Here is a 27,759-nt window from a genome sequence, read left to right as displayed (position 1 = left end):
CGAATTTCAACTAAAATATCTTAATTTGTGTTCCGAAGATTAATGAAGGTCTTACGGCTGTAAAACGGCACGAGGGTGAGTAATTAATGACAGAATTTTCATTTTTTAGGTGAACTAACCCTTTAATAATGGGTATTGTCAATGTTGAAACTAGTTTGCATTGCGGAGACGTGATTTTTTCAGGATACTTTGACTAATAAAAAGTTAGCTATATAGTTCACAACTTTATAAAATAGGCCTTTTGTACATTTAGTCACACGTTACCACGAGTAAAATTAAGCTTTAATTTACTGTCTGTTCCCTATACTTCTAGTGGGCTATTGTTTTGGGGGATTCCCCACTGAACGCATATGTTCTCCAGCGCTAAAGGAGCAGCGCGAACAAAGGGGCGTCCGAGCGCGCGCTGATTGGCTGATACACTATCTGAGGTCTGTAACAGCAGATGGGGTATTCCTCCTCCTCAGACGCCCCCCTCAAACTGCGATTGTTCCCGATACGCGCACAGAAGAAGCTCGGTCCGAGCTGGACTAAGTAAAGCCCTGTATCGGTTCACATCATCTCGGATGGTAGATTTCGTTCAGACTGAGTGAAACACTGATAAGATTTAAACCCCTTAAAATCTGATCTGAGCGACGGGCATCGTGACATCGGCATCTGGGGAGCAGAGATCTACAAGAGAGGGGTGGGTGTTTGTGTTCACTGTTTTCGTAGATGTTTGTTACTCACGACGTGCTCAGACTTGGATGCTGATGTACCAGTGACTGTGTTAGGCTACTGCCATGTGTTTGCAACTTTGTATCATAATGTGTAATATGAGCAGTTGTGTATTGAAACACATTGAGAATGTCTTACTGGAAATGTAATCTAATATTCAGGCTTCAGATTACAATAGCATCTGTAGACTCTTGTCAAGAGAATAATATGCCACAGTGTTTAAAATTTAGACTTGTTTACCTCCCTGTGAGATATCTGTGATAGCAATGGGAAAGTAACTATGTGCTCAAATGACTCTCCTGGCATTATATCTGGCTAGATTACATAACCGGTCTGGTTTATCCTGAATAGTTCACCCAAAAATAAAAATTCTGTCACCATATTTACTTATGCTTATGTTGTTCCAAACCTGTATGACTTTCTTTCTTCGATGGAGCACAACTAGAGAAGTTTGTGCGTCTTTTTTCTGTTCTATGAATACACTGCTGCTTAAGATACATTTGTTTTCAAAGAAAAGTAATACGTTTTGTTCAGCAAGGACACATTAAATTGATCAAAAGTGACAGTAAAGACTGTTTCCATAAACGCCCTTTTTCCTGGAAGAAAGTATCACGGTTTCCACAAAAATATTACGTAGCACAACTGTTTTCAACATTGAAAATGATGAGAAGTATTTCTTGAGCAGCAAATCAGCATATTAGAATGATTTCTGAAGACTGAAAGCTGCTGAAAATGCATTGATGCAAATATATTAAAATAGAGAACAGTTATTTTAAATTGTAATATTTCACAGTATTACAGTTTTTACTGTATTTTACAAATAAATTAAGCCTAGATGTGCATAAAAGGCAAAAACATTAAAAAGATATTACTGTTCCCAACTTTCCAAAAAGGGCTGAATAACATCTGATTTTGCCTCTGGTAATTACAGCTGATTGGACTGTGATTACTTATGATTCAGACTAAAATTACACATCATTCAGACTGACAATTATTTCATTTGTTGCCAATGAAAATAGTTCTAAAAGAGGCCAAACCATCAAGCTTTGTGAGTCACCAAAGTGACAGACAAGTGGAGGGATCCACCTTTTTCTTAAGTTCCACTCAAAAAGACTGAAACAAATCATTTCAAATCATAAGGCTACACTACACATAATCTTTATATGTCAGTTTGAATAAATAAGCTGAACAATTTCCTTCATTTTCTATTTGCAGACGTCAGAAGAATAACGTAACGCTTGGTATTTTAATGTTATGTGCTATAACAAGAATATCTATGGAAAGAGCTTTTTTTAGTCGCTGCATTTTTTTCCTCCTGATTAGTTTCTTTTTTCCCTCTTATTTATTCCACTGTAACAGTATAAAAAAGGACAACATATACCACACATTTGTGGTCTGTTCTCCCAATTTAATTTACGATATATCCCATGAATAATTCACTGGAATGCACTAAGAATCTATCGTTTTTCTCTCCAAATCCTCTCTTTCCACGTTTGTTTTCACACGGATGCTTTACAAATTCAATTGTCGCCCCTTTTCACTTCTAATCCCTATTTGCAGTGTGTACTAGAACGTTTCTAAACCAGAAATACAATATTTATTGTCTGTCAAAATGATATTATCTTTCAATATTCCAGTTAAAGAACTGTTGTTGGGCTAACATGAATTTCAGCATGCTGCTCAACCAATCAGATTTGAGGAATGGGACTGATTGTTGTATAAAACTTTGAGTACTTTTAAGTAGTAGTCTACATACTGTACAAATCACGCAATTCTTTCAGGTCTTCTTGAACCATATGAAAACTTTGTGTTTGGACATTCTAAAAAACTTCTCCTTTTGTGTTCCAAAAATAATCATATGGGTTTGAAACAGCATGATGGTTATGATAGCTGAATTTTATTTTTTTAGGTGAACAATCCCTTTAAAACAGTGATCCTCACACCTTCAGATAGGTGGTGACACATTTGAGTGCTAGTTACTTTCCAGTTCAAAAATGAGGAAAATCAAGGGAAAAAATGAGAATCCTTCTCTTCATCTTGAAATAGTTTTTCTAAACTGCATCTAAAGTCATTTGTTTTGATAAATGTGGATTCTTTCGGTGTGCCAAATACGTTACTCATTACCAGACTAGCCTTAGGTTCTTGGATGCAAGTTAGGATTCCAGGCAGATTTCCCATGCAGCAGATTGTGAAGTAGCTGTGTTTTGTCTTCTGTGTCATATTTCATAACTCGAGAGAGTTTCAGAAACACAAAGCAGCAGCCATCAGTAAACATGCCGACAACTGTGGCAGTGCAAGCTGTTGAACACATAAATGAAGGGAAGGAAGAAGAAAGGAAGAAGGAGCAGACGTGTGACTCTCAGCATTGTTGGATGAAGCTCGTTGTTGCTCTGCAAGTGTTTTCCAGGTTGCCGTGGCGATTTAAACAATAGCCGAGCTATAGTGTTTATGAGGAGATGCTGGTTGGGGGAGGTGAGGGAATGGTGTGTGTGTGTGGATCTAGGCCAGGAAACATCAAGCAGAGATCTTGGCCTGGATCTTAAAGGCAGAGGTTAGTGAGTGGTTGCTTTAGAATTGGACAACAAGGGGGAATAACTTTCGAGCCAGCGGGAAGGAAAAAGTGGGATGGAACGGTGACCGTGGTTGGATTGGAACAATAGCATGAACAAACAAAATAATCCTGAGTAGTGTTGGGGAAAGTTACTTTTAAAAGTAATGCATTACAATATTGCGTAACTCCCTAAAAAAGTAACTAAATGTGTTACTTAGTTACTTTTTATGAAAAGTAATGTGTTACATTACATTTGCGTTACTTTTTCTCAGCTGGGCTGAGCTTGCTTGTTTTTTTTTTTTAATAACAACAAAAAAAAGTTCTATTTTTGGCAAGTGTAAAGGCCCTTTCACGCCAAAAGTGAAATGAATAAGCCTCAGGCTGAAGGAAATACATGTTTACGCCTGTACAGTAGAGGGCGCAGCTCAAACAAACCTCTCAGCTGTGCTGCTATTCTGGATTAAAGAAGAATAGGATACAGGAGAAAGAGGTTCAACACTCTTATTTCTAAATATAATCTAAAGTCATTTTTGCTTATTAGTACGGTTGAATTTGATCATTGAAGCTCAGCAGAAAAGACATTGGTTAATAAAGTGAGATTAAATACATAAAGTATATTTGTGTAATTTAATATATTGAATTATTTGCATAAAATTCTGAGTTTGCATTTCACTGTTTTTATTCATTTTGAGGAATACTGAATGTTCACATTTAGTCTAGAACTCTGCACTCCCGATTTCTCTCAACATGGGGACAGGAGAGCTGTCAGTCAATACATGGGAAAACAAAGTAACTTGCGTTACTTATTTGAAAAAGTAACTTAGATATTTTGTTGTAAATTGAAAAAGTAATGCGTTAATTTACAAAAGTAATCTGATTACATTACCTCTAACACTGATCCTGACAGAATGTATTATAGTAACATGAGCAAACACTCAAAAACAAGCCATTTTGGATGCTGAAGCGGCATAAACCACTACTTCCATCCTGTTTGTCCCACTCCACACATGTGCCCAGTAAACTCGAGCCAACCCACCAGACAGTCTGTGTTTGAAAAACATGTAATTATTCATAATTAGGTACTTTTTTCTAGATGCAGAGTTGATTTTTAGGAGAACCAGCAGATTGGGTAGTCACATGAGTCCAAAAGACTGTAAAAATAGTTCTCATGCTCTTTTTCATTCATTTTTCATAGATTCCCCTGACACATTTAATGCTAGAGTGCATAGTTGCGTAAGCGTGGAAAAGTACATGGCTCTCGAAGCGTGGTGCTCAAGTAGGCGGCTATTCAAGTGAAAAGCGTGAAAAGGGCTTATTGCATTGCAGAGACTGAAGCAGGGACATTCTTTCATTTTCTTTATCTAAATTTGCATTTGTTTTTGTATAATCGGGTGTATTTATCTAACCAACATTTGAGCATGAATAAAAAAGGGATTAAAAGAGGTTAATTGTATAAGAAAAAGGTAACAGTTCAGATAAGATTGTGAAATGTTTTTTTTTTTTTTTTTCATGTTTTTACAAATGTAATTTGTATTTAAATACATTTAAGGTTAGTATTTTTGTATTTTCTACATACATAAAATACTTGTGCCAGTCAACCTGTTTATTAGGTGGCTGTTTTCTTGTATCAACTAGTTCAGGCCCCCCAAAACCAACTCTTATGTATATATTAGCTGCAGCTGTACGACTCCATCTCGCATTGGGTATACAAATGATTAATGAATGATTAATAAAGAGCAGGATGTGATTGACGTTAAAGAGTAAGTTCACCCAAAATTGAAAATTCAGTCATTAATTACTCACCCTCATGTTGTTCCACACCCGTAAGACCTTCGTTCATCTTCAGAACAAAAAATTAAGATATTTTTGATAAAATCCGATGGCTCAGTGAGGCCTCCATTGCCAGCAAGACAATTAACACTTTCAGATACCCAGAAAGCTACTAAAGACATATTTAAAACAGTTCATGTGACTATGGCGGTTCAACCTTAATTTTATAAAGTGGCGAGAATACTTTTTGTGCGCCAAAAAAACAAAATAACGACTTTATTCAACAATATCTAGTGATGGGCGATTTCAAAACACTGCTTCATGAAGCTTCGAAGCTTTACAAATCTTTTGTTTCGAATCAGTGGTTCAGAGCATGTATCAAACTGCCAAAGTCACGCCCCCCAGTGGTGAACCATTGAAATTTCAAAACACTTATGATGTAACGAAGCCTCGTTTACTGAAATCATGTTCACCAAGGCTAAATTTATTTTATCAATTGGAATATTATTACAATTTAAAATAACTGTTTTCTTTTTGATATATATTTTAAACATAATTTATTCCTGTGTTGTCAAAGCTGAATTTTCAGCATCATTACTCCAGTCTTCAGTGTCACATGATCCTTCAGAAATCATTCTAATATGCTGATTTGCTGCTCAAGAAACATTTCTTATTATTATCAATGTTGAAAACAGTTGTGCTGCTTAATATTTTTTGTGATACAGTGATGAAATCTTTTGTAACATTATAAATGTCTTTACTGTCACTTTCGATTTATTTAATTGCTGAATAAAAGTATTAGTTTATTTAGAAGAAAAAAATCTCACAGACCCCAAACTTATAAACGGTATATATTCTGATACAGATCAACTTATTTAATGTTTATAACTGATTAATGAACAATAGCAAAATTCTTTTCTATTTTGTCTTGAATGAAACACTAAAATCCAAAATTAGTCATTTCAAATGCTACAACTGAATGGATATTCATTTTGAGATTTACTAAAGATTACATTTAACATTGTAATTAAGTGATTAGTGTTTTAAAGTCTTAGAGCTTGTACATTATCTGCCGATTCAGAGAGGGCACTGATATATCATGCATCCCTTCTAATCAGCACCTGTCATCTGATGCCCGTTATCTCTTGGCAATGACTTTTGGATGTGTATCAGAGACTAATAGCTCTTATAATGATCATCTGTAGTTCTGACAGGACTATATTTGGGATATGAAATATTCATGTCAGAATAAGCTGCTCTTGGTCTATTGGTATTGAATATTTCATCATCTCCTGATTGAGCGCAGCGAGCGGTGTGTATGAAAGATGTGGGAGGGGCCACACTCACACACACACACACACACATACACAGGTTTGTTTTGCTATCTTAGTGAGGGGATTCCATAGGCGTAATGGTTTTTATACTGTACAAACTGTACATTTCATCCCCCTACTTTACCCCTACACCTAAACCTACCCATCACAGAAAACATTCAGCATTTTTATATTTTTAATAAAACATTGTTTAGTATGTTTTAAAGCTATTTTAAATATGAGGACTCATATTTCATGTTTACATCGTAATAACAGTGTAATAACCATGTCATTATACAAATTTGTGTCCTCGTGAATCACAAAAACAAGCACACACACACACACACTAACAGCTACACATACTTAACTGAACATTCTGGGTCAGGAGATGGTAGTGTTGATAAGAAAACATGCCCGTACAAAAGAGAGACCCTATTGTTCGCTTGTGGGATAACGATCTTGTGAAAGGATAACCGTGTAGGAGTTTTGTCTGGGACTGAATGAGGCCATTAACTGTTCCATTTGGGGTCTCACTAGGACACCTGTGCCTTTTTTGTGTGTACTTGTGTGTATCGGACCCTTGAGTTCTGTGCTCATGTCTGTGTACACTAAGTAGTTCTTCTAAAGTGCTCATAAAGTTGATGGATTTCATCTTTTGTTGGTATATGATTAATGGCAGTGTGCATAAAGACATGGTGAACTTGAAAGAAACAGACACAGGGAGATAAAAGGAGGAGGGGGCAGCCAGCGAAACCACAATTGGGGAAGTCTGAAGTCTGAAGCCTCGTGTCAGTTTCCGCTGTGCAAATCGGAGAGGAAGACTTCAGCAGAGCGAAGCTATGTGTCACATGGGTTCAGCAATCGCTTAGCATTTAAAGACTACCGGACGATTAGCTGCAAAACAGCCATTTACTTCAGAGATAAGGTAATGTGTGTTCAGTTAAGTCTTCTTATGTCTAGTTTAAGAAATGCCAAGAGATAGTGAGACAGCTGATGGAAAGTATACTCTTCAGTCTGCTGATAAATGTCAGGATTTAAATCAGTGTCTTGTGGCATTTCAAATGTGCGGTTTTGTGGTATTTCAGATGAAGAGGAATAAATGCAAAAAGGTTGTGATTTTAAGTAACTTAAGCCATTTTATCATGTAATACAGAGGACAAATGACTGCTTTCTGCAGTGTTTTTCTTTATTTAAAGGAATAGTTCACCTCAAAAGTGAACATTCACTCATTACTTACCCTCATGTCTGTGTTATGGAATATAAAAAAACATATTTTAAAGAACGTTTGTAATCAAACAGTTTTGATTCCCATTGACTTCTATTGTATTTCCTGTCCTTTTAATGGAAGTCAATTGGAAGTGAAATGGTTTGATTATCAACATTCTTCAAAATCTTCCATTCTTTTTTCTTCCACTGAACAATGAATGTCATACATAGGCTTTAAATGACATGAGAGTAAGTAAATAATTACAGATTTTTCATTTTTTGGGTGGACTATCCCTTTAACACTGATTCGCTCATGCAAAGTTGTGAAACTACATACTATGCATGCAGATGGTCACTGCAATTTCCTCACTTTCAGTTCCTTTAACGTTAGGTTCGGTCTGTAAATGTGTCTCTATTAAAAAGCTTGTTTTATTAAAGTTAGATATGGTTTGACAGTGGCACTATTCATTTCAGCTTTGTTGGAATGACAGTTGTATACTGAATGTTTTAAATGAGATACAATAAAACAGCAACAGCTCGGATTCTGTCAGAGCTGTAGTCAGAGATGTAGTTGAGTAGTTGTATCAGCAGGGTAACAGTACCCCCCCTGTTGTCCTGCACCTGTCCTTGTCTCCGGAAGCTTCAGTAAAGCCCTTCCAGCTGGTGAGGAAGGAAGCCTTGAGTAGAGCAGTTTGTATTGTGCCAGGGGAACCTCCAAACATGGTTATATGCGTCAGCCATTAAGCCTTATAGAGATGATAAAAAGTTAATGTACTCTTTCATCTTTCAATTGGACATGTTACACATTTTGCATTGGAAAATATAAAGGTTTTCCTTTGAATAATACACACTATGAAGATTTAGACAGAATATCACTCATGTTTTTAGTTCACTTTATAGAGGGAACCACTTGAGCATTTCTGTGGACTGTTGGAGAACTTAACTGGATGAATTAATAGGAAGAATATTTTCTTTCGATGATTGTTCTCTTGGCTATTTTTGCTTGTAGGCTTTATATTACGCTTCATTTTAGTCTTGTGTTTCTCTGGTTTCATCTGTAATGAACCACAGGGGACAATTTTGTATTATCCTACAGCACTGATTGTATTTCAATCAATGGCATTCCTAAAAATGTAAATATATTGATCATCATTATGACTAAGCATCTTTTAACAGTTGAAATGTTTAAAGTCTGGTCAAATTTCAAGACTGTGTTGGGGGATATGTCTAGATATGGATTGGACAAATTTGGTTTGGCCACCAGCTGCTTTACAGTCCATCTCATCTTCATGGACCACCAGATCTGCCAGTTCTTGCTGTTACTCCACTCTTCCACCAAGTTACTAGCAAGTTCTCGAACACGTCTGGGGTGACACATGGTTACACGTGGTTTGTCTTGGGCAGTTTATTGCTCTGGCCACATCTGCAGTCCTCATGTCTCCTGCAGCAGGTCTATGGCATGTTCACGCAGGTGGGCATTTTCAGAGTCCGTAGAAAGGTCTAGTGTCCTAAGTTATTGTGACTGTGACCTTAATTATCTACCGCCTTTAAACTGTTAGTGTCTTAAGGACTGTTCCACGGGTGCATATGCAATAATTGTTTATGGTTCATTGAACAAGTGTTGTTTAAAGGGTTAGTTCACCCAAAAATGAAAATTCTGTCATTTATTACTCACCCTCATGCCCTTCCACACCCGTAAGACCTTTGTTAATCTTCGGAACACAAATTAAGATATATTTGTTGAAATCCGATGGCTCCGTGAGGCCTCCATAGGGAGCAATGACATTTCCTCTCTCAAGATCCATAAAGGTACTAAAAACATATCTAAATCAGTTCATGTGAGTACAGTGGTTCAATATTAATATTATAAAGCGACGAGAATATTTTTGGTGCGCCAAAAAAACAAAATAACGACTTATTTAGTGATGGCCGATTTCAAAACACTGCTTCAGGAAGATTCGGAGCACAATGAATCAGTGTGTCGAATCATGATTCAGATCGCATGTCAAACTGCCAACGGCTGAAATCACGTGACTTTGGCGCTCCGAACAGCAGATTCGACACACTGATTCATTTATGCTCCGAATCTTCCTGAAGCAGTGTTTTGAAATCGGCCATCACTAAATAAGTCGTTATTTTGGGGGGGGTTTTGGCGCTCCAAAAATGTTCTCATCGCTTTATAATATTAATATTGAACCACTGTACTCACATGAACTGATTTAAATATGTTTTTAGTACCTTTATGGATCTTGAGAGAGGGAATGTCATTGCTCCCTATGGAGGCCTCACGGAGCCATCGGATTTCAACTAAAATATCTTAATTTGTGTTCCGAAGATGAACGAAGGTCTTACGGGTGTGGAACGGCATGAGGGTGAGTAATAAATGACAGAATTTTCATTTTTGGGTGAACTAACCCTTTAAGCCCTTTCCAATAATGATCTGTAAAGCTTAATTGGAATTTACAAAATGATTTTTAAAATACAGAATACTGGAAAAGGGACGTTTCCTTTTTTTGCTGAGCTTATACTATCGGTGACCTTAAAGCTAACACACATGGACTAAAGAACACAAAACTTTAGTGAATTCATGGGATCTTTAAATGAGTTGATGAAATGTTTTTGTCTGTTTCAATCCCCGTATTCATTCCAGCATGTGCTCCATGTCTATTCTTGTCACATCCTCATGAATAGTTTACTTTCAGCTGTGACTTGCAGATGTCGGCTTCACATGGGTTTGTGTGATATAGAACAGAGCACGAGTCTCTTGTCAAGAGATATCAAAAATACATGAGCTAGTGAGGAGTGTGAGATATGCATACAATATTTGTTTGTTTTAATGGCTTGTTATTCTCTTCCCCTTTTTTTTTCTTCTCTGACCTAGATACCCAAGAGTTAATTCTTTGATGTTAAAGCAAGAAACTGAAACATTCACTTTCTCTGTTCTCCTCCCTCGCTTTCCCTCTAGAGTTCTTCCATGCAGTCGTGGCTGGGATAAAATGGATGACAGGAATGACGGCGTACGGGTTGGAGAGAACAAATTCATCAGCAAGTGAGTATAAACCTTACCAAACTCTTGGTAACATCTTTTATTGCAATGCTTTTATTGTCCTGTTGTGGTTCTGCAATAATGTATTCACTATGTAAGGGATTATGTACAGTAAGTTTGTCATTATTGTAAATAAACCCAACAGAATACATTGACATGGACATGAATATTGATTTGAATTTAAATTATTTCGTCTCAATTAATTATTCCTACTAGATTAAAGTTTCATTTAAGAAAAAGTTCATCACATTGTAGAAAAGAATCAGAATCAGTGTAGTAACCAGATTACATACTGCAACAACATAATTATATTAATCTATATAAATGTTACATTAATGTTAATTTTTAGTTACTAAATTATTATTATTATTATCTACAATCCTCATTACTTGAAAGTTTACATAGATATTCAATAATTACAAGATGGACAAAATTTGTCACCAAAAAAGTCATTTGGTTTAACCAAAATTTCGGTTTTACCGAATGACACTTTTGGTTATACCGAATGATATTTTCAAATAATACTAACAGGCTGATATCTAGCTAGCTATCTAGCAAAAAGACAATAAAACATTTGATATTTAGTACAAGTTTTTAAAATATTATAAAATTTTCCATGTTTTATAGCAGTTGTACTTTTAAAGTAAAGGTTGTATATTTAAAATACCTTTATACGTAGCAAAATATAATTAAAAACTTTTGCATTCATTAAAACAGATCTAATTGTTCTACCTTACATACTTTAGATGTCATATATGTCATATCTTTGTTTTTTATTATTGTTAAGGCCTTTGGACAAAAAAATAACTATATATATATATATATATTAGGGCTGTCAATCGATTAAAAGTTTTAATCTAATTAATTACATACTCTGTGATTAATTAATCTAAATTAATCGCATACATAATTTTTGCTGTGAAAGTATTAAATATTTCAATTCAAATGAATCAATGCAGGGTTTTTCCTGGGTCAAAAATGGTCTTCGGTGGTGACAGACATGGTCATCCACACAAACAGTAAAAAGTGCCCTACCCACGTGATCTGTGAGCCCGATACTGACAATAAAGTACTCGTCACTCTCACTGTAATTCTTTCTTGCCCTCTTTGCATCTTTGCAAAAAAAAAAGTGATTTTATAGCTTTGTAAGAGAAGATGCTTTTTTGCTAAACCTGAAAAGTATTATAAAGTAGCATTTAGAAGTTATATTAACTAATAATATAATTTTCTACCATATACAATTGAATGCACCTAGCAAACAACAACTTGCTTTGTTCTGGTTTCACCTCACTCCAGTCTAAACTAACTGATTTTATAGGTAGGCCTAATTTACTACACATTGTCATTTAAATAACCTGAAAATATTCTGGATTATTAAGGCTAATTTTACTAATCACTCTTGCTAAATGGGGTAAGCACACTTATGTTCTCATTTCAGAGTTCGAGTAAATGATTCATTATAGACCGTGTGGACAGATCAGTTGTTGTCATGATTCATTCAAATGAATCTGTTCAAATGAGTCATTAGGTCGCGAATCGGACATTAGTGGATGTTGACGCGTTGCGTGCGAATTGCGACTGTTATTAGGACATCGCAAAAGATTTGTCAACACAGAAACACTTCACCACTGGATAGGATTTTCTTTTTGTTTACTGAAAGTGTGGTTTATGTCAGCTGCACGTGCAGGACGCCTGTCAGAGAAGATGAGGTGACGTTCTTTTGAGCACTATTCACACCCAACGGTTATTCAGGAAAAACATTCTCCGAATGCGCCTCGGGAAACATGGATTCGGTCTTACAAACTTTTAGCATCATGTCAGTTGATTTAGATTATTATGTGTGAGGTAGAGAGAGTGCAAAGACGGTGCTTACTTTGAAGAAGAAGAGAGCTCACGCGCACGAGGGAGGATCTCTTATGGCGGCATTTTAATGCCATTAATGACCGAGCGCACAATTGATGCTTGCGCGCGCAGTAAATCACTTCCGCGAGAGGATAACAGATCTGCACGCGAGGAAACGGGAGCCCGCAAGCTCATTTTAAACCCGCGCGCGCGCATGACATCTCCTCTGCGCGCAGATCAAGCCCTCGCGTGCTCGGACAAGATTCGCAGCACGCGCGTCATCATTCCCCACACTCGCGCTCAATCTTCTATTTCGCTCGCGCGAACACTTTTGATTTTTGTCAGTCGTGGGGCGGGACTTTACTTATTTCAGTGTAACCTCAAATGTCATTGGTCAATTCAGTTTTTCCAGAAGTCTGTTTTGATTGGACGTCTGTTGTAAAACGATTAGACATGGCTTCATCAATGGACCAGATGCAAGTGAGTTAAACTTTATTTATTAACTGATTGATTGCATTATTATTATAATATGGCCTACCATATACATTAACTTGATTTATTATTATTTTTATGGAGCTGGAGCTGCTGGGGAAATAAGAGAACACATATTATATTTGCTGTAGTTCACCGCTACATTACCACTATACTTCCACTAAACAGTATCTGTTTACCCAGCCAAAATTATATCAGTTCTGAGAACTACAGAAATGTCAAAAGTGTCAATTAAATAGTTGTAACTATGATTCTAAATCCAGAATTGCTTCATGTGGCTTTGGATGAAAGATACATCACTTGTTCATATCAGCAAGAGTTGTTGTGTAAGCTTTTTGTTATCATTCTTTGTCAGTTTAATATATTATCAGGTTAATATATTTTCCATTAAATACAGTATAAAATGGTTTCAGCATTTCACTCTGTTGAAAGGTTGCAGTTAAAGTTAAGATACAGTACACAGTATGAATGATCATACCCCCGAAACCCAATTTAGAAATCTTTATATCTAAGACATATTTCGTTTTTTTGTTGTTGTTTTTGTAGACTATCATGGGTAAACAGATACTGTTTAGTGGAAGTATAATGATAATGTAGCGGTGAACTACTATGTGTTCTCATTTTTCCCCAGCAGCTACAGCTCCATAAAAATAATAAATCAAGTTAATATAGTATCTAATAAGGACATATTATAATAATAATAATAATGCAATCAATCAGTCAATAAATAAAGTTTAACTCACTTGCATAATACTAGTAAATACTATAGTGTTTTGGACCATACTATAGTAAAGTGTAGTATACTGTATACATTATACTATTTACAACACTTTGTTAATGAATGCTTCAATACAGTGTATTAACTATGATGAACTGATAAACTGTAATAAATACTGTATAGGCTACTTTAGTTTTTACTACAGTAAACTCGAGTGTATATTGTAGTAATATACCCTATAGTTGTAGAAAACTATAGTATTTGGGTAATTTGTTTATATTACCCTCAACAACTATAGAATTACCACAGCAAATAAAAGTACTATACTATACTATGGTTCAAAAACACTATAGTATTTACTATAAATTACTATAGTATTTTTTTCATCTGGTCCAAGCCATGTCTAATCATTTTACAACAGACGTCCAATCAAAACAGACTTCTGGAAAAACTGAATTGACCAATGACATTTGAGGTTACACTGAAATAAGTAAAGTCCCGCCCCACGACTGACAAAAATCAAAAGTGTTCGCGCGAGCGAAATAGAAGATTGAGCGCGAGTGTGGGGAATGATGATGCGCGTGCTGCGAATCTTGTCCGAGCACGCGAGGGCTTGATCTGCGCGCAGAGGAGATGTCATGCGCGCGCGCGGGTTTAAAATGAGCTTGCGGGCTCCCGTTTCCTCGCGTGCAGATCTGTTATCCTCTCGCGGAAGTGATTTACTGCGCGCGCAAGCATCAATTGTGCGCTCGGTCATTAATGGCATTAAAATGCCGCCATAATCTCTGCTCGTTCTGTCCGTCAGCGCAGCAGTCGTCTCCCTCCTTCATTTTACAGTCGAATGGTGGCTAGAACGGCTCCAGGTTCAAAGGTCAATACGGAATGGATAAATCTGCGTTATTTTTTTTTAACACGTTATTTTTTATCAATTAATTAATCGAAATGAACGTGTTATTTTGACAGCCCTAATATATATATATATATATATATATATATATATATATATATATATATATATATATATATATATATATATATATATATATTAGGGCTGTCAAGCAATTAAAAATTTTAAGCTAATTAATTACACAATGTGGCAAATTAATCACACATCAAATTTGGCTGAGAAATTACACCTAAAAGATCATTTAAAGTCATTAAATGACAAAAGCATTAGACATTACAAAAATTAGCTTCAGAAAGAAATATTATATTTGATTTAAAATAAAATGTATTAAACATAAACTTTTAGGCTACAACAGCCATGAGGGTGAGTAAATGATGATGGAATTTCCACTTCACACTTCATTGAACTATACCTTTAATGGGTTTTTATTAATAATTATTAATCATTTTATTAAAAATAATAATGAAATAATATTCTTAATCGAACTGCCAGTAGGTGGCGGTAAATGTCTAAATGAATGAGTCATTGAGTCATTCATTCATTCATTCAAACGGCTGATTCATTCAGGAATTAAGTAAATGGCTCTCTTTATGAATGGGCCATTGAATCATTGATTTTCCTGATTTGTTCAGAACGCATATTCATTCAGAAACATCCCTGTGTTGCTCGGAGATGCACAATTGTTCTGCTATGGTTTTATAAGTAACAAAAACAGACAATATTTTGTCTAAAATATAACACAATATTAACTTCTTATTTGAACTGATGTGTAAAATTAGTATCACATTTGCACTCGTGCTATAATCAGCAATCGTGTGATATTGCATTTGTTGCTTGTGTGATATAGCTTAACTATATAAATATGAGACAAAAACTCATACAGGGGCATTTTTGCCCCAATATCTTGAATTTTAGGGGCATATAACTGCATTTTATAGGCTACATCACACAGTGAGTTGTTGGTTGTTGCCCTGTATCATGTTCGTCACCATCAACTGTATGAAATGTCAGTCAGATAACCTAGGTCTGGGGTGGGGCAGGTATGTTAAATGTGTTAATAATTTTAACACATTATTTCTTTTTCCATAACTAATTGATTAAATTAACATGGTTGCACCCAACGAACTTTGACTGGATTTTAAGACACCCCCTCCCTCCCCATTCTGATACAAGATATAAGTTTTATATTTTAAAGATTAAATGAATTATTAAGCAAGACTTTGTTCTTTCTCAGGAGCAACATTCTCTCTTATTTAAAGACCTACAATCTCTACTATGAAGGAAAGAACCTGCAGCTGCGACACAGAGAGGTAAGAAAGAGTTTTTTTTTTTCACTCATTGTGTGGCAGGTGGGGAAGCGCTTGACCCCTTCTGTGCTTTTTCAATTATTCACTATTGTCAGGGGGGTAATAACTGTCTGTGACTGGAGGGGATGTGCGTCCCTGTGTGGGGGTGACTGAGTCTCCTTTTGTGTCTGTAAATGCAGCTTGCTCAGGTGCTTTGGCTGTGCCAAATTATTGTCAGTTTTAGAAATGCTGTATTTATCATTTATAAGCCTCATTTATTCTAAAAGTAAAATGGTGGCTTGTGTGTCACTTAAACCTTTGACTCAAGCCCATTATGTATCATCACTTCTGTTCATCAGGATTACAAACTCAAGTATGAGTGTATATGTATGTTATATGTATTCTGCCGGCAGGAAGAGGAGGAGCTGATCATAGAAGGACTTCTCAATATCTCATGGGGTTTGCGTCGACCAATCAGGCTTCAGATGCAGGATGACCATGAGCGAATCAAACCTCCTCCCTCATCTACCTCCTGGCACTCAGGGTGTAACCTAGACAACCAGAGGTCAGACAAACACACAGACAGACATATTTACACGAAACTACATCAATAAAGAGAAAAAGAAATAGTTTGCTGCCAAAAATCTGTATTTATTCTATGCATAAAGCTAACAAATTTTAATAAGGTTAATCTTGCTTCTCAAGTAAATATATCTAAAAATAAATAAATAGACACTAGTGTTCAAAAAGTTTGGGGTTGGTAAGATTTCTTAAAGTTTTTAAAATAAGTCTCTTATGCTCACCAAGGCTGCAATGATTAAAAATACAGTAAATATGTTATTATTATGATTGTGAAATCTTATTACAAATTAAAATAACTTTTTTTTTAAATGTAATTCATTCCTGTGATGTCAAAGCTGAATTTTCAGCATCATTCCTCATGTGTTCAGTGTTCAGTGTCACATGATCCTTCAGAAATCATTCTAATATGCTGATTTGATACTCAAGATTGATAAATATTAATATTTCTGAATTTTTTCCGTCATTAAACATCACTTTAGTAAACAAAATGGTGATTAATCAGTTCCTATCAACCATAGCATATAAACATTATCGTCATCACAGAAAGCAAGATTTCTTTCCTAAGCTCAGATCTTTAAACTCAAGTAACCTTGACACCATAGAAGCTCAGACACTGAGAGCCTGCTTTGTTTGTTGCCATAGCAACTCTATCCTTGTGATGACCATGCTCTTGGCATTCCATCATTTGAAATGTTTTGTACTTGTGTGATATAAATAATGCACACATTTCTAATGTTTTATGGTTTTGATCTATTTTTGCCTCATGGTTCCAGATGAGGAGTTCAAAAGAACTATTTATATCTAAGAGCTCCAACACAAGTATTGTTTTCAGAGATTGATACACGAAATGAAAGACTTTAGGCATCAGTTTGTGCCAGAAACGTCATGATAATGTTTTCTTAACAAGCAGTTCCCAGAATCATTTGATTTTCAGCATGTGTTCATATGCATGACACACAGATTATGACTGGAACGGGATTAAAAACTTTTTTTAAAATTGTGGATCTACTTGATTGTTGTGTTTATTACTGTCATTTGGACAAATAATAAGATTCATCAGTGCCTGTTCTAATGATTTCAGTCTTGAATAAGAGCTGATGTGGTTCAGACAGGGACAATTTTGGCTTACAGCATGAAAAGCTGTGAGTACAAATGTTGTTTGACTGATTTTTTTCTTTTTCTTTCAATGAACCAATTAAAATGGCATCTGTTGGCAGTGCCGTTTTTGGTCGTATCTACACTACCCTTTAAAAAATTGGGGTCAGTATGATTTTTTTATGAAACTAATACTTTTATTCCACAAGGAAACATTAAATTTTAGCAGAAAAGATAGTAAAGTTATTTATAATATTACAAAATGTTTTTATTTAAAATAAATTTCTATTTTTCAAAGGATCCTGGACAAAATGTATCAGGGTGTCCACAAACATATTAAGCAGCACAACTGTTTTCAACATTGATAATAATAAGAAATGTTTCTTAAGCATCAAATATCATATTAGAATGATTTATGAAGGATCATGTGACCCTGAAGACTGGAGTAATGATGCTGAAAATTATCACAGAAATAAATAAAATTTTAAAATACATTCAAATTGATTTTTTTTTTTTTTAATTGAAATAATATTGCATGTGAAATATTAGTTTTTACTGTATTTTTAATGAAATAAATTCAGCTGTGGTGACTTTGGTTATGGTTATTCCCTGTTTGTTTCGGTTTAGGGTGGGTTTGTCACGTATTTTAGTTCTGTGACCTAGTTTTCAGTTTGTTTCCTTGGTTTTTCATTGATTATGTCTGTGATTCATTTAGCTGATTGGTTTGTTTGTTCTATTTAAACTCCTTTAGTTGTTTGTCAGTTCATGTTGCATTTAGTTTGGTTGTTCCATTCCTGTTTTGTAGTGTTTCTGAGTACTTTGTAAATAAAACCTTAATTGCTGTTTAGATCCTTTTTCTCCTCATTATTTCAGCCTGACTGTGACAAATATAAGAGACTTCTTTCAAAAACTTAAAAAAAAAACGTACTGACCCCAAACCTTTGACCGGTAGTGTCTAGTGTTGTCAAAAGTACTGGTACTTCGGTACCAAGTCGGTACTGAAATTTTTAAAATGTGACGATACCAGCATTTCTGTAGTACCGGTAGTACCGAGAATCCGGGTATATTCGGTACCCACTGATAAGGCTGTTGGCAGTATTTACTTGAATATGACACGAGTGAAGCACAAAGCTTTGTTTACAGAAGAAATAATAGGTTAGCAATTAAATGTGACATCGCAGCCATGGAAACATTTTGGTTAATGCCGAATAAGAGAGGTGCGTGAGTCCATACATTTAAGCTTCGTATTCTGTTTTCCGAATCGCGATCTGGTCACCTGATTAGCAGAGAATTTAACAATATTCCATTAGTTATTCCACTGAACATGGAATCTGTTTCTTTTCCCAAATCTTCACTCACGCAGGGGATTATAACGTTTCTTTCGTTCGCATTTAGGCCTATTATAGGCTATTCGCATTCTTTACTGTGGTAAAGTAGAAAAAAACACCGTAGGACAGAAACCTTTTTGCTTGCACGTCAGTTTCTATTTAACAGAGTTTGTGCTTGTTATTAGACTTTATAAGGCGCGTCAAGTTTATTTGTGTATATCGCGTTTCATACGCTGGTGATTTTTACTTTCGTTTTCTCTGGCAGCGCTAAATCAAACATAACCTGAATGTCTTGCCCCTGCAGAGGATAAAACTCGCTCTTCAGACCTTTTACAACAAGTGTCAGTTGTTTGCAACATCAGGAGATAACGAAGATATTATTAAAGAGAAATGGTCTCATTCCTGCTCGTGTCCCACATCCCTCTCAAATCGCAAAGCGGCTATATCAAAGTAATAACGGGACTTTGGCTATATATGACGCGTCTTTGTGTGGAAATAAAAAACGAATGCTTTTTAAAATAATATTTAACTTTCTTATTATTTAGGTTACCATTATTTACCGATATTTATTTCATAGTTTTACAGGCTGTAGTGTGTTGTTTCTCTGACGGAATAGCTAAAATAAACACGCACGTCTGTTACCCCTGTTGAAAAACGAGCATATGCTGGTAAAGTAGGTTTTGAAGCTGGTATGCTGGTTTGAGCTGGTTTATGCTGGTCCAGGACCAGCTTAGGACTAGTATGGACCAGCAGCACCTACCTTACCAGCATATGCTGGTTTTTTCAACAGTACACAATGGATGTTTGAGCATTTAATTATTTATTTATTTTTTTTATATTTCAAAATTTATTTAATTGAGGTAGCCTATATATACACACACAAACACACACACTCCAAATCATATTTAATGTTTTTAAAATAGGCTATATAAAATAGTAAAATAGTTCCAATAGATTTTACTGTGGTACCGAAATTGGTACCGAGAACCGTAAAATTTTCATGGTATCGGTACCGACTACTGGAATTTTGGTACCGTGACAACACTAGTAGTGTCTATGGTACAATTTTGGATGAAAATAAGTTTAAGAAAATGTTTTTGCCAAAACATATTACAGAGTAAGGTCACCCAAAAATAAAATTTCTGTCATTAATTACTCACCCTCATGTCATTCCACACCAGTAAGACCTTCGTTCATCTTCTGAACACAAATTAAGATATTTTTGATGAAATCTGAGGGTTTCTGAACCACACTTTGGCCGCAACGCTGTTGCACATTTTGAGGTCCAGAAAGGTATTAAAGACAATAGTCAACGTGACTACAGCATTTCAACCACGGAAGCGCTGAACTGCGTATGACAACAGTTCAAATTGTTAAATAAAGTCATTATTTTTGTTTTGTTTTTGTAAACAAAAAGTAATCTTGTCGCTTCATAACGTTAAGGTTGAACCAGTGTAGTCACGGTGACTATTTTAACAATGTCTTTGTCAGAAACGCTCAGATTTTATCAAAAATATCTTAATTTGTGTTCAGAAAATGAACGAATGTTTGGGACAACATGAAGGTGAGTAATCAATGATAGAAATATATATTTTTTGGGTGAACTAAAAAATGAACTTTAAGGACATAATGTTGTGCTGTGAATCAGGGTTGCCAGGTTTTCACAACAAAACCCGCCCAATTGCTCCTCAAAACTAACCCAAAACTAGCCCATTCACATTTCAGGGGGGCTCCCGTGGAAAAATTCACATCACAGAGGCTAAATATCACATGATTTGGTGTCGCTTCAACCCCCGGACATGAAAAACAACCCGCGGCAACAGTGTAAAAGTAGCCCAATTCCGTGGGAAAACCACGGATTTGGCAACACTGCTGTGAATTGTGACTATTATGTAGTGAAAGAATTGTTCTGTTCCTCTTTATTTGTTGTCCAGTCAGGAGGGTCAGACACAGACTCCTCAATCTCTCCCTCAGATGGAAGTGACTCCCCCAGAGGACCAATCGAGCAACGGCACAACACCACACCATGAAGAAGTTGAAGAAGAAGGTAAAACTTGCTTTTTAAAACAACTGCTTTATGTAAACCTGTGACTGGTTTTCCCACCTCATCTACCGTTTTCTCCTGGCAGATGTGTGTGACGTCTCCTCTCAGCTTCTTAGAACCAAAAGTGATGCTGGTGTACTGAGACGGGGCAGGAAACGGTCTCCTAGTGACCAGCGGCGAATCAGAAGACACAGATTTTCCATCAACGGTCACTTCTACAACCACAAGGTAACTTGTGGAAAAAAAACCTTTGTGTGTGATCGTTTAAGTTCCATCTCAGTCATACAATCTCTTGTTCCTCTTTCTGTCTCTCTCTTTCAGACGGCCGTGTTCACACCTGCGTATGGTTCCGTAACTAACGTACGGATCAACAGCTGTATGACCACACCACAGGTGCTGCGGGTGTTACTGAACAAGTTTAAGATTGAGAACAGCCCAGATGATTTCGCCCTCTACCTCGTTCATACCAGCGGAGGTCAGCTGCTGTCTCCTTTTATTTTCCACTTGACTGTGTTACACTGAATCGCCATCTAGTGGACAGAGAACAACATAACTTAAACTATATTTATAGTACAGTGGAGGCTAGAATCCCTGTTGTAATCGCTGATGCTTAGGCTACGTTCAGAGTGCAGGCAAAAGTGGCTCAAATCCAATTTTTTATTTTATTTTATTTTTTTGTTAATATTGCTGTTAAAATATCCTCATATTTTGGGGAAAAATTATAAAACTCAAATGGGACCAAGTATAAGATAAAAGGTCATGAACGGTTCATTTGCAGAGCAAAACAAAGCACTCATTTAAACACATGTGACCTCAGAGACCATAATTCAATAAAAAGAAATATATTTTTTCTGCAATTATATAGAAGTAGTGAAAAGAACATTTTCATTAAGACAAGCCTTTAGCTCTTTTGTACCCTACATCTTCTTCAGAAAATGTATAAATCTAGTTGTGTATGTACATAATGTGTTCTATGTTTCAGAGCGTGTTCAGTTGAAGCGTACAGACTACCCATTAGTAGTGAGAATACTTCAGGGACCATGTGAGCACGTGTGCAAGATCTTCCTCATGGAGCAGGATCTGGGAGAGGAGATTCCCTATGAAGTGAGTGTGTATGTGTGAAGGAGGGTTCATCTGCATATCATTTTGAGTTTGGTGATACTGAAATACATAGAAATTCCAAAAGCTGACTGCAGTTGCTCTCCACTGCTTTAGGTGGCACAGTACATAAAGTTTGAGATGCCTGTTCTGCAGAGCTTTATTACCAAACTGAAGGAAGAGGAGGACAGAGAGGTTCAAAAGCTGAGAAGCAGGTAAGATCCACCTTACATGAGTAGATGGGAGAAGCTTTGAATCAGTTCAACCAATTGCTAAATGATTCAGTGTTTCAGAGCACTCAGAACACCAAATGCTGGAGACATCTGCTGGTCAAGCATTTAAAAGCGCTGGAAAGACTCAGTTACAATATCTTTGAATGCACAAATCTGATTTAAAAGCGATTTAGAAACTTCTTTTAAAAACATTAAAAATCTTAGTGGTTCCAAACTTTTGGACTGTATATATATATATATATATATATATATATATATATATATACATATATATATATATATATATATATATATATATATATATATATATATATATATATACAGTCCAAAAGTTTAAAAATCTTAAAAATCTTAGTGGTTCCAAACTTTTGGACTGTATATATATATATATATATATATATATATATATATATATATATATATACAGTCCAAAAGTTTGGAACCACTAAGATTTTTAATGTTTTTAAAAGAAGTTTCGTCTGCTCACCAAGGCTACATTTATTTAATTAAAAATACAGTAAAAAACAGTAATATTGTGAAATATTATTACAATTTAAAATAACTGTTTTCTATTTGAATATATTTCACAAAGTAATTTATTGCTGTGATGCAAAGCTGAATTTTCAGCATCATTACTCCAGTCTTCAGTGTCACATGATCCTTCATAAATCATTCTAATATGCTGATCTGCTGCTCAAGAAACATTTAATGTGTACAATTGTACAAAATATTTGTGTACAATATTTTTTTTTCAGGATTATTTGATGAATAGAAAGTTCAAAAGAACAGTGTTTATCTGAAATCTAATCTTTTGTAACAGTATAAATGTCTTTACTGCCACTTTTGATTGATTTAATGCATCCTTGCTGAATAAAAGTATTCATTTCTTTAATTTCTTTTCAAAAAAATAAAAATACAAATTCTTACTGACCCCAAACTTTTGAACGGTAGTGTATAATGCTACAGAAGCTTTGTATTTCAGATAAATGCTGTTCTTTTGAACTTTCTATTCATCAAGGAATCCTGAAAAAAAAAGTACACAACTGTTTTCAACATTGAAAATAATCATAAATGTTTATTAAGCAGCAAATCAGCATATTAGAATAATTTCTGAAGGATCATGTGACACTGAAGACTGGAGTAATGATGCTGAAAATTCAGCTTTGCATCACAGGAATAAATTACTTTGTCAAATATATTTAAATAGTACACAGTTATTTTAAATTGTAATAATATTTCACAATATTACTGTTTTTTACTGTATTTTTAATTAAATAAATGTAGCTTTGGTGAGCAGACGAAACTTCTTTTAAAAACATTAAAAATCTTAGTGGTTCCAAACTTTTGGACTGTATATATATATATATATATATATATATATATATATATAAAAGCTATTTCTGGTATTTCTGTTGTAATTATGAGAAAGCTGCTTGTTTTCAAACCTTTTTTTTATTAACAGAAACTTGGTATTGATGTATTAAATTAACCACAATTAATTTTGTAATTTCTGAAATTTCATGAACAAACCATAAACGAACCATGTATTTTAGTTCAGCTAGTTGCCAAGGCAATATTTCTCATTTTCTTTTAATTTTACTTGTACTAAAATAACTAAAACAATTCTAGTTATATTATACTAAATTATACTAAACTCAATTATACTAAATAGATAGATAGATAGTTAGTGTTAATGTGTTCCTTCCACATCATTGGCACTTTCTCAACAGGCACAGAAAGTATGTGATGTGATAGTAGTGTGTCATCTTTGTTCATGGTGGCTCAGGTCTGCTGGCAGGTTTTTTTGAACGTAAATGCCATGTGACTGCTGACTCTAGAGCCACAGAAAATGATGTCATGACAATGCTAATTGGCTGATGGCACCACAAGAAGACGCACAGTCACAAGCCTTTTACTAGTGGCTATCCTGAGCTGTGACGTCAAAGGCAGCAGACAGAGAAAAATATCAGATTCATGCTTTCAAGAGACATCCAGAAAAGAAACAGGCACTGGCAAAATATCTACTATGATATAATGAATTAATTTGTTCTTTACAATTGTATTCAGTCAGAATACGAAGATATTTATCAAAGGTTGTTAATGGAGAAAGATGCTGTTTGCAGTGCGATATTGTAGTTACATCATCTACCAGCAGGGGTTAACAGGACCTTGGAAGCCAGACAAACCTTGTCTCCTTGTTTGCATGTCTAACGGAAGATTATGGAGCATACTGTTTTTGAAAGAAGTCATATTAAATCAACTGTAATATTGTGAAATATTATTACAATTTTAAAATAACTGTTTTCTATGTGAAAATATTTTAAAATGTCATTTATTCCTGTGATGGCAAAGCTGAATTTTCAGCATCATTACTCCAGTCTTCAGTGTCACATGATCCTTCAGAAATCATTCTAATGATGATTTGCTGCTCAAGAAACATTTAATATTATTATCAATGTTGAAAACAGTTGTGTACATTTTTTTTTTTTCAGGATTCTTTGATGAATAGAATGTTCAAACGAACAGCATTTATCTGAAATAGAAAGATTTTGCAACATTATACACTACTGTTCAAAGGTTGAGGGTTAGTAAGATTGTTTTTTGGAAAGAAATTAATGCTTTTATTCATCAAGGATGCATTAAATTGATCAAAAGTATATAGTATATAAATATAACAATGTATAATATAACATAATGTTACAAAAGTTTTCTATTTTAGATAAATGCTGTTCTAAATTACATTTTAAAATATATTAAAATGAATAAAAATTGTAATAATATTTAATATTACTTTTTTTTATGGAAGCTTGTTTCTGCCATTAAATAATAAAAAAAAAAGTTATTGCAATTTTTGATCTCACAATTCTGTATTTTTCCCCCTCAAAATTGCGAGAAATAAAGTCTGAATTGCAAGAAATAAACACAGTTGTGAGAAATAAAGTCAGAATGTCAAGATATAAACTAGCAATTGAAGAAAAAAAAGTCAAAATTGCGAGTTACAATATATTTTGCATTTCTTTTTTTCTTCGAATTGTGAGGTAGAAACTTGAAATTACCTCTTTTTATTTTTTATTCTGTGGCGGAAACAAACACCCATAGTTTTTACTGTATTTTTGATCGAATAAACGCAGCCATGGTGATCATATAAATATAAAAAAAATCTTACCAACCCCAAACTTTTGGATGGGGTGAATATTGTTTTTATTGTATTTTTGTAAAAAAAAAAAATAAAATTCTTTGTGATTTAAAGGGTTAGTTCACCCAAAAATGAAAATTCTGTAATTTATTACTCACCCTCATATCGTTCCACACCTGTAAGACCTTCGTTCATCTTCAGAACACAAATTAAGATATTTTTGAAGAAATCCGATGGCTCAGTGAGGCCTCCATTGCCAGCAAGATAATCGACATTTTCAATGCACAGAAAGGTACAAAGACGTATTTAAAACAGTTCATGTGACTACAGTGGTTCAACCTTAATTTTATGAAGCGACGAGATTACTTTTTGTGCGCCAAAAAAACAAAATAACGACTTTTCAACAACATCTAGTGATGGGCAATTTCAAAACACTGCTTCATGAAGCTTCGAAGCTTTACAAATCTTTTGTTTCGAATCAGTGGTTCGGCGTGCCAAAGTCACGTGATTTCAGTAAACGGCTTTGTTACGTCGTAATTCTTCGTAATTCTGAAGTGTTTCAGAATTTCAATGGTTCACGTGACTTTGGCAGTTTGATCCGCGATCCGAACTACTGATCCGAAACAAAATATTCGTAAAGCTTCGAAGCTTCATAAAGCAGTGTTTTGAAATCGCCCATCACTAGATATTGTTGAAAAGTCGTTCTTTTGTTTTTTTAGCACACAAAAAGTATTCTCGTCGCTTCATAACATTAAGGTTGAACCGCTGCAGTCACATGAACTGTTTTAAATATGTTTTAATACCTTTCTGGGCATCTGAAAGTGTTAATTATCTTGCTGGCAATGGAGGCCTCACTGAGCCATTCGGATTTTATCAAAAATATCTTAATTTGTGTTCTGAAGATGAATGAAGGGTGAGTAATTAATGACAGAACCCTTTAATAATCCATCCATCATAGGGTTAAATAACTTTCTCTCTCTCTTTCTGAATAGATACAAGTATCTGCGGTGTATCATTGAGAAACAGCTCCAGTGTTTACCAGAGGGTTCCACCTGTATGTGACGAGCAGCTCTCAACCTTCTCTCAGAGCTTCATGTCAATCAATGGACTTCCAGGCAGAATTTCATCAGCCCCTTCCGCTCTAAATGATTGTTAATCTAAACCACTTAATATGCATTGATATTTGCTGACCAGTGAAGATGGATGGTACATCTTGTAATATAAAAATTCTTTGTATATTTTTTCCTCTGCATTATTTGGTGCTGCAGTGAATCGCATCCAGGTACAATAATATAAAAGCACATTCCACTAAACCAGGGAATTTATATTATAATGACAAGCACAAAGTAACAAAGATAAATGCTTACAACTTTAGTATTATTTGTTTGGTTAAACCCATTATAAAGGGCCATGACTGACTGACCACTTTACATGTTGTATGTATTGAGAATACATGCGGTCTGAGCCAACCTGTTGTACCACTACAGTCTGAAGTGTGAGCTCATTACAAAACTCCATTTGACCAACGTCTCTATTAGACAGTGATTAAAAAATCATTTTGTACCAGAATGGTAAGAGGTGTATCCCATACCCAAGGAAAAGACTGTGAATTTAAAGGATGACTGAGAACAGAATGAAGAAGCACAAGGGAATGTAGTGTCTGAACATCTAATGATGTTTGAGTGAGTGAGTTAGTATGACTAGTATGCATGTTTGGATACCTCAGGTGAATGTGATTTCACCAAGTACAACATGTTCCTGGATCAACGTCAATGAGGTGCTTCTACATCACTGTTATTCACCTATCATTTCACTCTGATAAGTTTAGGACTATGTTTTCAAACAGGAATTTTGTTCCGGGAACATGACTTACTTGGCAAAATCACTGTGACTGGGTACCTGAAGAGGACAGCCTGGCTGTAGTTGCTAAGAAAAGAGGTTCATATTTTTCTTTTACGTTTAGACTCTCATTCACCTGTTGTATGACTTTCCTGTGTGTTGTCATACTGCTGACCTTTCATCTGGCATGTGTTTAGTCTGTATTATAATGATACTGATTGTAAAACTAAGAATATGGTGATAATTATATTTAAATAAAATGTTATCATCAGAAAATTAAAAACTTCCACAACCAAATGCATCTGTTATTGGAGTAAATTTGTGTGTGTGTATTAGTAGGTTTGTTTACATGCCTTAATTTCTGTAAATTGGAATTAATCCAATCTGATTTCAGGTTCTGAAAGTTCTACGCTATATAAAAAATAAAAAGGTTCCAAATTTCGCAGTAATGCAGAAATGAATTATTTTTGGTTCCCCAAAGAACCTAAAAGAACCATTTTTTCTTAGTGTGAAGAACATTTTAATAATCTAAAGAACCTTTTTCCACTTTTAAATAAAC

The 27,759-nt window shown here is 35.0% G+C and overlaps 1 protein-coding gene across 2 annotated transcripts; it reads left to right on the top strand.

Moving 5' to 3' along the window:
* Window positions 1-443: 443 nt before the first annotated feature.
* On the top strand, window positions 444-27,497 carry rassf2a (Ras association domain family member 2a). 2 transcript variants are annotated; one of them, XM_048209574.1, is made up of 10 exons: window positions 444-682; window positions 10,520-10,603; window positions 15,794-15,869; window positions 16,259-16,410; window positions 20,785-20,897; window positions 20,980-21,122; window positions 21,216-21,369; window positions 21,877-21,998; window positions 22,110-22,207; window positions 26,354-27,497. In XM_048209574.1, the coding sequence occupies exons 2-10, from the start codon at window positions 10,551-10,553 to the stop codon at window positions 26,421-26,423; spliced, it is 981 nt and encodes a 326-aa protein (XP_048065531.1). In that variant the 5' UTR covers window positions 444-682; window positions 10,520-10,550; the 3' UTR covers window positions 26,424-27,497. The 2 variants fall into 2 exon arrangements, with proteins under 2 accessions (XP_048065531.1, XP_048065530.1); XM_048209573.1 differs by lacking the exon at window positions 444-682 and adding an exon at window positions 6,894-7,273.
* The last annotated feature ends 262 nt before the right edge of the window (window positions 27,498-27,759 follow it).

This window comes from Megalobrama amblycephala, linkage group LG12, assembly GCF_018812025.1.
Source record: "Megalobrama amblycephala isolate DHTTF-2021 linkage group LG12, ASM1881202v1, whole genome shotgun sequence".
NCBI lineage: Eukaryota > Metazoa > Chordata > Actinopteri > Cypriniformes > Xenocyprididae > Megalobrama > Megalobrama amblycephala.
This window is presented reverse-complemented; position numbering and strand designations above follow the sequence as displayed.

Coding starts and splice junctions, on each gene's coding strand:
- rassf2a (XM_048209574.1), top strand. CDS start 10,551: ATGGATGACAGGAATGACGGCGTACGGGTTGGAGAGAACAAATTCATC. Junction 15,870..16,258: donor TGCAGCTGCGACACAGAGAG/GTAAGAAAGAGT, acceptor TTCTGCCGGCAG/GAAGAGGAGGAGCTGATCAT. Junction 21,123..21,215: donor GTCACTTCTACAACCACAAG/GTAACTTGTGGA, acceptor TCTCTCTTTCAG/ACGGCCGTGTTCACACCTGC.